Here is a 13,223-nt window from a genome sequence, read left to right as displayed (position 1 = left end):
GAGTTGCAGAAGACATGTACCAAGTTCTTTTAGCAAAGGATTTGATAGAAACAAAAGAATTCAGCAAGTGGTGCCAGTGCATTGAGCAAATGCAACAGAAACAAGTTGCACGAAAGAGATATTATCGGCTCCCGAATGTGGTCCCTACAGTGGTTGTCGATGACAGCCATGAGCTCACCTCTCCTATACACCAGACAGTAAGAGAATAGATACAACAGTATGTGGCAGTCATAAATGTTGGCCTGAGTACACAAGAGATAGCAGCCCTGAATATCAACCCCATGTGTCAGGAAGTCAGAGAGTGTTGAATTATAGGTATATCAATCTTTGGCACCAATTTCCACCTCCACTCAAACATATGCTGAAGAATGGAATGGGCCAGCTTGGCCTCAGGCTGCTGCTGTCAAACAACAACCCAGATCCAACCAACTCCTCCCCCAAGTAAAATGCCCAGCAGAAGAATAGGCATTTGGAGGACGGAGGACAACACACCAGTCTGTTTTCACTGTGGACGCCCTGGACACGGGCACTACTGCAGAGAAAGAAGATGAGTGTCCAACAACTATTATGCCACAAGATGTCAACAGTCATAACAATCCTATTCACACGTGACAACTGCTGACAATTATAGTCAACCTGTTGGCTGAAGCTCATTGCTGTGCTGTGGGTCAGGTCACTCACCAACATGCCATAGCTGTTCCCTGTTGGCAGCCAGCCACCTAGCTGCCGAATTCAGGAAAACTAAGAGAAGTCAACACAGATGAAAATCCTCCATACACAATAGTTACCAAGATGACAGGAAATATCATCAATGACCAACTTGTCTGAGCACTAGTTGACTTAGGGGCTTCATTTTCTGTAATTCCGGATATTTATTGGTGTCAGCTAATGAAGACTTATGTTCCATGTTATGAAAGCAATTGTACTGAATGTCACAAATGGGAAATATGTCAGCTGACAGGAACATGTATTGCAAAAATACCTATCTATGACAGAACAAAGTCCTTTGAATTTGTTGTTTCACCAGAATGTAGTCATGATGTTACTCTCAAATGGAATTTCTTGCAGGCATCACAAGCAGTCATACACTGTGCAAGATCAGAGCTCCATTTCGATGAAGCTATTCCAACAAGCACACATAACAAAGATTGCTCTGGGCAGTTGTTTGCTACCAAAGAGATTGTTGCCCCACCATCATCAATGAGGTGAGTTCCAGCTGTCAACTGAGAAGCACAGTTAAACTGTGAAGCTTTAGCCGATTGTAAAACAGCTATTCAGTCTCAAAAAATAAATCTAAGTGTCACCGATGATCATAAGCATTGTAGAGTGGTCAAGAAAAACTTTGGATCACGACAGGTATGTGCAGAGGGAGCCAAACCAGTCCTAGAAGGTCAGCTTAGTGCTAGCGACAAAGAAATGTGCTCTGCTACCATTACAGGTAACACGGGGGTGGGGTGGGGGGGGGGGGGGGTTGGGCGGTTGGGGTTTGGGGGGGGGGGGGGGTTAGCTACCATCGAACTACTGACAGGATCTGGCCTGACTGAGGAACAGTGCCAGCAACAAATAGCCATTCTGCTTCATAGCAGAGGTTGAAAATACCGCTTCAGTTGTAAATTACTTCATTTTCACACGACTGGTTTCAGACTGTTATGTTATAAGCCCTTCCTCAGGTGTCATAGCTGTCCTGTGGTCCCCGAGGTCCGCATGTAACAAGCGCTGTGTGCTGTTCTGCACTTACAGGCAGCACACCACACCTGGTATTCGCAGCACTTGGGGACCACAGCACTGCTATGAAACCTGAGGAAGGGCTTATAACAGTCCGAAACCAGTTGTGTGTTCTTCCAACAGGACTGTTTGTCATTCTGCTTCAACTTTCAGATTCTTTCAAATCCAGAGTGGAGAAAAGGCAGACCAAGGGACCCTCTATAAAACACCAATTTGTGTTGACTACAAACAAAAGAGATGTCTACCCATGGCCGCACATTGATGACACTCTGGACTGCTTGAAATGAGCACCGTATTTCTCAACTACGGACATGGAGAGAGGCTACTGGCAAATTGATGCTGATGTGGCTAACCAATAGAAGATGCCTTTACAACTCTTGACAGTTTTTATGCCATTTGGACTACATAACTCTCTAGTCACCTTCAGATGGATGATGGACAACCTGCTCCAACATCCTAAATGGACAACATGTGTTTGCAATCTGGATGACATCATTTTTTCGAAGACATTTGAAGAACATCTAAGCTGACTTAAGACTGTGTTGAAGTGTGTTCAGACTGCAGGTCTCCACCTAAATGTGAAAAGTTGCTAATCCCCGCCCAAGAAATAAAAATCTTGGGGAATCTAGTGAATGGAAATGGAATCCATCCCAATCCAAAGAAAATAAGAACATAAGAACAGTCACAGATATCCTGAATCCTTGGCAGTTCCTGATGTGAGAAGTTTTCTTGGAATGTACTTTACTACCAGCAATTCATAAAGGACATCTGTATCAAGGCACATCACTTGCAAGAACTATTGTAGGGAGATGGCAAATTTTCTTAGAATGAGGCACAAGAAAGATCTTTCTTTGAGGAGGTGGTCTACATCATCTCCAAATCTGGCATTATGCAACGAGAAGGCCACAGCACAACTTCACACCAACACTAGTGGTTTCGGGATAGGGGCAGTTCTAGTACAAATTCAGGAAAATGTTGGAAGGTGACACGTTATGCTTCCAGCATGATCTCCAAGTCACAGAAAAACTACTTTACAGCTGAGAGAGAGAGAGAGAGAGAGAGAGAGAGAGAGAGAGAGAGAGAGAGAGAGAGAGAGAGCGGGGGGGTGGGAGCGGGAATGGAGGGGGGGGGGGAGAGGAGGAGGAGGTGGAGGAGGAGGTTGCCTTGCAGTTGTTTGGGCCATCAATTTCAAGCCATATTTATTTGACAAACAATTCAGTGTTTTGAGAGATCACCATTCTCTTTGCTGACTGACTAGCCTGAAAGATCTGTTAGGTTGAGTGGCAAGGTGGGCACTCAGGCTTCAAGACTACTTCGTCGCAATGGTATACAAAATGGATACAGACAAACGGACAATGACTGCATTGAAACGGATCCTTCAGCAGAACACAGCAACATGGACAAACTCTCAATCATCGCTGCATTAAATGACACTGTGCAGAACAGTGGGAAGATCCAGCACAGCTGAAAACAATAGAAACATTGAAGAGTGAGGAACATTGTATATTAGGAACTCTGACCCAATGGGGAGGAAATAGTTACTTGTCACCGCAGCTCCTCTGCAGCCAACAATCCTGAACTATTGCCATGATGCTCTAACATCTGGTCACCTGAGGTTCATGAATTCTCGTAACCAGTTCAGATGTAGGTAACACAAGCCAAGTCTCTACTGATCCATTAGAGACACTGTCAGCCACTGTAAGGAATGCCAATGACAGAAGCCTGCAGCACTATTACCTCCAGGGCATCTGGTAACAATCCTGTCTGCAGAAGAATCTGAACTGAACTAAAATTGATCTCTTGGGGAGTTTCCAAAGTAAACAAATGCGAATTGACTGATAATAGTCTGAACTGACTACTTCAATCACTATGCTGACACTGCAGCCGTGTCGACTGCTGCAGCTCAGAAAATTGCAAAATTCCTTATAGAAGACATTATTTTGAAGCACTGTGCATACCTCGTGATGATCTCTCATTGTGGAAAAGTTTTCAAGTTGAGACTAGTATCAGAGGTAATAACACATTGTGACACCATCGATAAGATGACAGCTGCCTATCATCCACAGACAAACTGCCTCACAGAACGTTTTAATGTGAAGTTGCTATCAATGTACATTAATACTGAATGTAAAAATTGGAAGGAAATACTGACCATATTGACATTCGCATACAATGCTGCACAGCAAGACAACAGATTACATGACACTCCTTCTTCTTCTTCTTCTTCTTCATAGCCACGAGGTCAAAAAGACAACTGATACACAGCTCCCATTTCAACCAGACGATACTTATTAGTACTACGTGGAACATCTCACCACCGCACCATACAAGTAAGGCAGCTGGCTCACATACAGACCCTGGACGCTCAGGAGAAATAATGTCAAGCACCAGCCCACGAGATACAGCCTGGGAACTTGGTATGAATTTTTACGCCTCTACAATAAACGGAACTATTGGAAAAATTTCTAATGCACTGCATTCAGCCATATCATATCCTTCACCTCTTGTTGGACATCAAAGTCGAGGCCTCTTCATCAGGACACAAGCATGGAGATGTCATCCATGTTCTCCATATGAAGCCCTACCACAGTTCAGAGGTGCAGATTGATGGTGGGAGATTCAAGGAAACTTAAGACTCACTTGATGGTCATGTAGTTTTGCCATGAGGGCTACCTTTGATGCTCATCATAGTGAAGAGGATGTAACAACAAGACCAGAATGTATCTACCAGCATCACCATACAGAAGACCATTGACAAGATCTAGATCCAGGCTTCTGCTCTTGCCCCAATGAAAATTTGTCAAATAGTGGGCCACTGTTTCTCCAGGAGAGGGAGCAATGCAACTTTCCTTGAAAGTTGGTATTACACAAGTTTTTAATAGGGTCAGAATTGTAAGTTTTTTAGGGCTACTTACAAGTCACCATTTGCCTTTCAGATTGTTAAAAATATTCCACACCCTCAGGTCTAACGCCCCCACCCCTTCCTACAAACAGTGGTATGGGTGCCCTTGGTATACTGTAGGGTTAGCACTGCTGGGTGGCATGCTGCAGGTCACCAGTTCAAACAAAACAACCTGCAATTATTTGTTATTCCATATTTACCATTAGTGAAAGGTTTTAGAAATATGTTATGTTTGAGTAATGTTTATATATCTGGAATATTCGATTACCGCATAAACAGCTACACTCTTCATCCAGGAGATCAGTTATTTTCTGCCTATATGTTGGAGTCAGTAATAAACATGTTTTCAATTCAAAATATAGTACTTCACCTATGATCATGCCTCTGCATTTGGACTTGACTGTGGTTTCAAAGTGACAATATTGTTTTGCATACTACAGAAATCTGCACTTTAACTGAAACAATGCATTAATGACTTCTCCAAAATGTGTTGCCCTTGATAGAATTTGTTCTGCAAAAGAGCTGGGAAATTTGCAGTTGACAGAAAGAAGTGTTGCTGGAATTGAGTTCAAGGGAAGCAGGATATTTTTGCCTCATGTCACTTCTATGGCATCAGTTCTTTACATGGGAGTGAACTATCATTTTACAGTGACATGCCAAACTCAGCCTTAAGAAAAAGTTCAAGATACAATTACAAAATTAAGCTACATAATTTTCAGTTACCAACTGTAATCAGATGCTGCCTTCAGACTTAAATTTTTACATGAGAATAAGGAAAATGCAAACTTGTGAGACATTTTGTGAGAATTGCTAATGATGCATTTTTTGTTGCATTGTACTTCACGTGAAACTTTCATGTCCCTAACAATGCCTTATGATAACAGAGTTTGGACAGTTACAGCCACAGATTTGGTACTGAATTACATAATCAGGACACACTTGCCATATCAAATACCGTATTTACTCGAATCTAAGCCGCACTCGAATCTAAGCCACACCTGAAAAATGAGACTCGAAATCAAGGAAAAAATATTTTCCCGAATCTAAGCCGCACCTGAAATTTGAGACTCGAAATTCAAGGGGAGAGAAAAATTATAGGCCGCATCTCCAAATCGAAACAAAGTTGGTCCATTGTAATATGAGACAATTTAGGTCGAATGAATGACAATACAGCTACAGTAGTTTGGTTCGAGTCGTAAGTTAGCCGTTAAGCTTTACCAGGTAGCCATTGCTATGCGTCAGGCGCTCCGTCCGTATTTATATGGGTACCCTTCCTTTTCCACGTGCTTTGTCTGGTTTGAATTGATAGCTTATTTTTCTTTGATCTGATAAGCGCAGTTTTCTTTGTTAAAGGTGTTTACGTCACTCTAAGCTGAAAATGCGTTACTGTACTGTGTCATGCATTGTTTGTCGCATTCTGATACTGCGTGTTTACGGCCTGTGGCCGCTCGCGGCATGGCTTGCTTTTGTGCGCGCTACCACAGCTTTAAAAAAAAAAGAAGAAGAAGAAGAAGAAGAAGAGAGGAATCGTCTCATTAGCGAAACAATGGCAAGAAACTGCTAATTGTTGTTACTTACACCGCTGCTGTCTTTGATAATGATCAACAAGAACCAAATAATAGACTGCGTATGATAGAAGATGTTCTGAACTAGAGTTTAGCGAAAATTTTTCTCCGTTTGAAAATCTTTGCAGGCGCCTCTTTAGTACATTACATTCTACACAGAAATTAGGGTCATCTTAGATTTAAAAATCTAGTCAATTGCCGTGCTTCATTTCTGACTGTATCACTATTAAGCATAAGAATAATACGAATATAAACATGACATGATATGTATATTCTTCCACGTTTGCTGTTGTCTCACTCTAGTTTCGTAGTTTATTAGGCAGACCGGATTTAAATGAGATTGCAGCAAACATGAAACAATACATGGCAAAATGTTTATTTGCGTATTATTCTTATGGTGACGAGAATACTGCATGTGATTCACAATTTATAAAAGTTCCTACTATAGCAACCATCTCTTCTCACAGATAGGAAAAAATTCAGAACGAGTTGGCCATATTGACAAACATCCCAAACAGTCTTTCCAGTCGGATTTTCGTAGTACATTGAAATGCTGCTACGTTCGAAGATGAACCATGCGGAATTCGTATTTACTTCGTTGGATAATGTATGAAAATGCAGTGGTCGAAACTCGGCGCGGAGAAAATAGCTCGTCTTCCACCTTTTTTTTTTTTAATTTATTTACTGACGCAGAGGTTTTGGCGCCAGTATTTATCTTTGTGCCTACATAGCATGTCTGTGTAGCGCTACATATATTCGACGGCAGAAGTAATTTGTGGCGGCACCCACCAACTTTTTTCCGAATTTTTGCTGGCTTTGCACTCGATTCTAAGCCACAGGTGGTTTTTTGGATTACAAAAACCGGAAAAAAAGTGCGGCTTAGATTTGAGTAAATACGGTAACTAAATATACATGCCTAAGCATCTCCAAATGAAGAAAAGTCATAATATCTGTACTAGACTCAGAACACTAACAGCTGCCCATCTCCACCTGAATCTCTCCTTACACTGCCGAACAGCTGCAGAATATGTCACTTGTAAACAGTCTGCCAGCAAAGTTTGATATGCCATAGTTTTGGCTAGCAGTAAACGAAAAATAATATTGTGAGTCCCACAAAACTTTATTATACTGCTATATTCCACTCAGATAGCTCAATTTTTAATGTATCTACAATAAAAGTTTGGCAGTCAGTTCCTTTTATATTATAACAGCAAATACCAGAAAAAATAATGTCAATCTATCATGACCAGCCTTCATGTGTATTGCACAGTACATTACATACAATATTCCAGTTTAATTGTTTCTCACAGTTGTTATCTGCCACTAAGTGGCATAAGAAAACAACTGGAATTGACAAAATGTGACCAAAGAAATAAAGATGATAATTCTAAAGTTTACAACATATTTACCTGGGTATACCATCGAGACTGTAGTCCAAACCAGATACAACAAGCTTTATGTAACATTCATGATTGGTGTTTCCGACAAGATTCAGCAACCTAAAAAAGAAAAAGCAACTACATAATTTAAAAATGACTGATTTTTTTAACAATGAAGTATGGTTAGATATTCTATGCTATATTTGTTTACGAACTAGGCTATCATAGGATCTACAGTTATGAAAAGAGAGTAGTGCACAAAATAACATCATTACATTAACGTTGTTCTGTATCTACTTACAGTAAAAAGATACACCCATAATGAACACTGGTGCAGCATAATTCGGCATTTTGTGTTAAATATTTCTCATACGGTGGTGATGTTTGGTTTGCCATCACCAGGGCCCATAAAAAGCTCCAATTTTTACACAGTCCAGTCTAGCCACAGTCACAAATGATGATGATGATAATGACGATGATGAGGAGGAGGAGGAGAACACAAACACCCAGTCCCCAGGCAGAGAAAATCCCAACCCAGCTGGGAATCGAACCCTGCCGCCGTTGGATAAGCAGCTGCAGCAGCAAGTCGTATACTCCTAGCTCACTCATTTGTTACATAGTTTAATTCTTAATTTCTTTGCGTGTTTTTGGTTCCTGCATTGTTTAATTCATAAATTTCGGGCGTATTATAGTATTTGAGAGTTGTAGCATCGCGTTTTAGTACCTGTATAGTGTAAATTCGCGTAGTCGTTTGTCTACTGTTTTGTTTTGAACGGCCAGTGTCGGTTGGTCGCAGTCAGTGTGCTCCCTGCCGCCGTTGGATAAGCAGCTGCAGCAGCAAGTCGTATACTCCTAGCTCACTCATTTGTTACATAGTTTAATTCTTAATTTCTTTGCGTGTTTTTGGTTCTTGCATTGTTTAATTCATAAATTTCGGGCGTATTATAGTATTTGAGAGTGTAGCATCGTGTTTTAGTACCTGAATAGTATAAATTCGCGTAGTCGTTTGTCTACTGTTTTGCTTTGAACGGCCAGTGTCGGTTGGTCGCAGTCAGTGTGCTCCCTGCCGCCGTTGGATAAGCAGCTGCAGCAGCAAGTCGTATACTCCTAGCTCACTCATTTGTTACATAGTTTAATTCTTAATTTCTTTGCGTGTTTTTGGTTCTTGCATTGTTTAATTCATAAATTTCGGGCGTATTATAGTATTTGAGAGTTGTAGCATCGCGTTTTAGTACCTGAATAGTGTAAATTCGCGTAGTCTCCTTCCGCCGCCGAGCAGTGTCAGCAGTGCGCAAGTAGCAGCATTACTGAATTTACTAGGCAATCTTGTATTTTAATAACCGTTTAAATTTTGTCGATTTGTTTGCGCTCTCTGTAGATTAGTTCAGACGTTCTTTGCAAAACAGTTTTTAGCATGGATAGGGACTGCAACTGCTGTGTTCGGATGCAGGCTGAGTTGGCATCCCTTCGCTCCCAGCTTCAGGCAGTGTTGGCTTCGGTCACACAGCTTGAGGCTGTTGCCAATGGGCATCACTGTGGGGGTCCGGATGGGGGTTTGTCGGGGACGGCCAGCTCGTCCCACGCATCCCCTGATCGGACTACGACTGTGGTTGCCCGGGATACTGCCCGCATTGAGGCTGATCCCTCACCTGTGGTAGAGTGGGAGGTCGTTTCAAGGTGTGGCAGGGGGCGAAAGACATTCCGGAGGGCTGAACGGAAAGCCTCTCCAGTTTGTCTGACGAACCGGTTTCAGGCTCTGTCTCAGGCTGATACTGATCTTCGGCCTGACATGGCTGCTTGTCCTGTTCCAGAGGTTGCCCCTCAGTCTGCAAGATCCGGGCAGTCGCAGAGGGTGGGCTTACTGGTAGTTGGGAGCTCCAACGTCAGGCGCGTAATGGGGCCCCTTAGGGAAATGGCAGCAAGAGAGGGGAAGAAAACCAATGTGCACTCCGTGTGCATACCGGGGGGAGTCATTCCAGATGTGGAAAGAGTCCTTCCGGATGCCATGAAGGGTACAGGGTGCACCCATCTGCAGGTGGTCGCTCATGTCGGCACCAATGATGTGTGTCGCTATGGATCGGAGGAAATCCTCTCTGGCTTCCGGCGGCTATCTGATTTGGTGAAGACTGCCAGTCTCGCTAGCGGGATGAAAGCAGAGCTCACCATCTGCAGCATCGTCGACAGGACTGACTGCAGACCTTTGGTACAGAGCCGAGTGGAGGGTCTGAATCAGAGGCTGAGACGGTTCTGCGACCGTGTGGGCTGCAGATTCCTCGACTTGCGCCATAGGGTGGTGGGGTTTCGGGTTCCGCTGGATAGGTCAGGAGTCCACTACACGCAACAAGCGGCTACACGGGTAGCAGGGGTTGTGTGGCGTGGGCTGGGCGGTTTTTTAGGTTAGATGGCCTTGGGCAAGTACAGAAAGGGCAACAGCCTCAACGGGTGCGGGGCAAAGTCAGGACATGCGGGGACCAAGCAGCAATCGGTATTGTGATTGTCAACTGTCGAAGCTGCGTTGGCAAAGTACCGGAACTTCAAGCGCTGATAGAAAGCACCGAAGCTGAAATCGTTATAGGTACAGAAAGCTGGCTTAAGCCAGAGATAAATTCTGCCGAAATTTTTACAAAGGTACAGACGGTGTTTAGAAAGGATAGATTGCATGCAACCGGTGGTGGAGTGTTCGTCGCTGTTAGTAGTAGTTTATCCTGTAGTGAAGTAGAAGTGGATAGTTCCTGTGAATTATTATGGGTGGAGGTTACACTAAACAACCGAACTAGGTTAATAATTGGCTCCTTTTACCGACCTCCCGACTCAGCAGCATTAGTGGCAGAACAACTGAGAGAAAATTTGGAATTCAATTCAATTTCAATTCAATTTTTATTATCACATAACATGCCTTATACAATCAAAGATTGTGACATAGGTGACTTGTCAGTTTTTACACTATATATAACAATACTAAAAATACAACAAACTAATAATATACATGGTGTAACATCTTCAAAGAGGTATTTTAATTACAATTATAATGCATTGTTACCATTCATGAAATCTTCTACACTATAGTAACATTTATCTTTCAGATATTTTTCCAGGTCTCTTTTGGTGCCTTTTACATTTGGGTCATCCATATCTTTCCATATTTTATTTACAAATTTCATGCCCATATAGTATGGGGTTTTTTCATATGATTTTAAACGGTGGGTAGGTAACATGTAGCTCGTTCTATGTCTTGTATCATATTGATGCAAGAAGAAGTTGCCCTCAAAAAGTTCTGGGTTTCTTTTCGTGAAAGTGAGAGTTTCATAGATGTATATGCTTGGAATGCTCATTAGATCCAGTTTTACAAATAAAGGTTTGCAGTGTTGCTTTGGTTTTGCTCCCACCATTGCCCGGATGATTCTTTTTTGTAGTCTAAAAGCTCTAAGTAAATTTGTTTTTTCAGACCCCCAGAAAATTATACTATACCTAATGACTGAAACAAAATATGCATTATATACAGTTTTTCTTACAGCTAAATCAGTAATACTACACAAGATATTCATAATATATACAAGGCTATTCAGTCGACCTAGTATGTTGTCCACATGGCGACTCCATAACAGGTTTTTATTGACTAACACGCCAAGGAATTTGACACAGTCTGCAGTCTCTAATTTTTTGTCCATATACCTTATTTCACTTATAGACTGTGCAGATTGTTTTGTGGTAAAATGAACAATTTCTGTTTTTGTAAAGTTTAATGTTAAGTTATTGTTTTTGACCCATGCCTCCACTTCCCCAAGTGTTTGTTCAATATGACGAATTAGGTCTACCTCATTTTTACAACAGACTACGGCTGTTGAGTCATCTGCATAGAGGATAGTATCAGACTGGACCTGACATGGCATATCATTAATATAATATAGAAAAAGCAGTGGCCCTAATATTGAGCCTTGTGGAACACCTAATTGAGTGTTTTTCCAGCCAGAGAGAAATTTCTTGCCGTTGATGTTAATAAGTACTCTTTGTTTTCTGTTTGCCAAGTATGATGACATCCAGCTAAGAGATTTGCCTTGAAAACCATAGCGTGCCAATTTTTGGAGAAGCAGGTCATGATTTACTGTGTCGAAGGCTTTGGACAGGTCACAAAAGATGCCTGACACACACATTCTATCATCAAGACATCTGCTGACTTTTGTGACTAATTCATTTATTGCATGGATTGTGCTGCGGCCTTTTCTGAAACCATATTGATTGCCTAAGATAATGCTGTTAGATGAATTGTGATTTTCAATCTGATCACATGCAGCTCTTTCAAATATTTTTGAGAAAATTGGTAGCAGTGAGATTGGCCTATAGTTGCCCAATTCATCTTGTTTGCCTTTTTTGTGTATGGGCCGAACTTCTGCATATTTTAATCGATCTGGGAAACATCCCTCATCAAATGATTGGTTGATTATGAAAGAGAGTGGATATGCAATACTGTGACGGACTATTTTTATTATTTCAGTGGGGACCTCATCCCACCCCGCAGATTTTGAATTTTTTAGGGACATTATGATTTTGATGACATCTGAGATGGAAACACGAGAAAACTTAAAACATGTGCAATTGCTATCTGTCATATTGGGCTTTGTATTTGGTGGTGAACAGTCACCAAATTTGTTACAGTTTATGAAAAAGTCATTGAATGATTCACAAATGGCACTGGGTTCTGTAACAGCTCTACCATTTATCACTATTTTAGAAGGGCATTTTCTCTCTGCCTCACTGCCAACTTCACTTCTTATAACAGACCAAACAGCTTTTGATTTGTTTTTTGCATTTGAAATGAAGTCGTTATTTGCAGTACGTTTTGCTAGTTTAACTATTTTGTCAAATGTTTTTTTGTATGTGCTTACATACTTAAGAAATTGAGGGCTTTGATTTACTTTTGCCTCCATATGCAGTTTCCTCTTAGTAGTACTAGACACTCTAATTCCTTTTGTTACCCAGGATCTACTTTTTTGGGACCTGGTCCTCACTGTTACATAAGGGAAGCATTCATTGAATATACCCAAGAATTCACTTAAAAAGTTATTGTAATTGTCACTTGTGGAAGTGTGTTTGCTGACTGTCCACTTGGTTTGGCTTAGTTTTTTGCAAAATACTTCCACATTTTCTTGACTGAAATTCCTACATCTTTTTGTTGTGCAGACTGAATTTTGCTTCGGTAGTGATACAAATAGTGCTTTATGGTCTGATATTCCTAAATCTAGAAGAAACTTTTCTTTTACATAATAATTATAACTACTTACAATATTGTCAATACATGTTGCAGAGCTTGCTGTAATTCTTGTATACTGATCGAAATTGAGATTTAGACCATTTGTGGCTACCAGGTTCTTTAAGTGTGAAGAAAATTTGTCATCAGTCCTTACATCTATGTTGAAGTCAGCACATATAACCACTTTCTTGTACAGTTTCTCACATTTTAATTTATGTAGCAATGTATCAAACTTATCTAAAAATACAGAGCTTATATGGTACCCAGGGGTGCGATATATGCTGATAATTAGTGTGTTATACTCTTTAAGTTCTATACAACAACTTTCAAATGTGCCTTCTTCATTCAGATGGCTAAAATTCTGTCTGATATCATAGTCTACCATGGAATGAACTAATATGCAA

At 41.2% G+C, this 13,223-nt stretch overlaps 1 protein-coding gene across 1 annotated transcript in view; it reads right to left on the bottom strand.

Moving 5' to 3' along the window:
• Positions 1–13,223, bottom strand: part of LOC126471001 (rapamycin-insensitive companion of mTOR) — a 265,260-nt gene that overhangs the window by 131,669 nt on the left and 120,368 nt on the right. The window contains exon 14 of the mRNA XM_050099053.1: positions 7,602–7,691. Coding sequence (XP_049955010.1) covers positions 7,602–7,691 — 90 coding nt within the window. The remainder of the gene's footprint in view (positions 1–7,601; positions 7,692–13,223) is intronic.

The sequence above is a fragment of the Schistocerca serialis genome, chromosome 3, assembly GCF_023864345.2.
Source record: "Schistocerca serialis cubense isolate TAMUIC-IGC-003099 chromosome 3, iqSchSeri2.2, whole genome shotgun sequence".
Classification (NCBI taxonomy): Eukaryota; Metazoa; Arthropoda; class Insecta; order Orthoptera; family Acrididae; genus Schistocerca; species Schistocerca serialis.
This window is presented reverse-complemented; position numbering and strand designations above follow the sequence as displayed.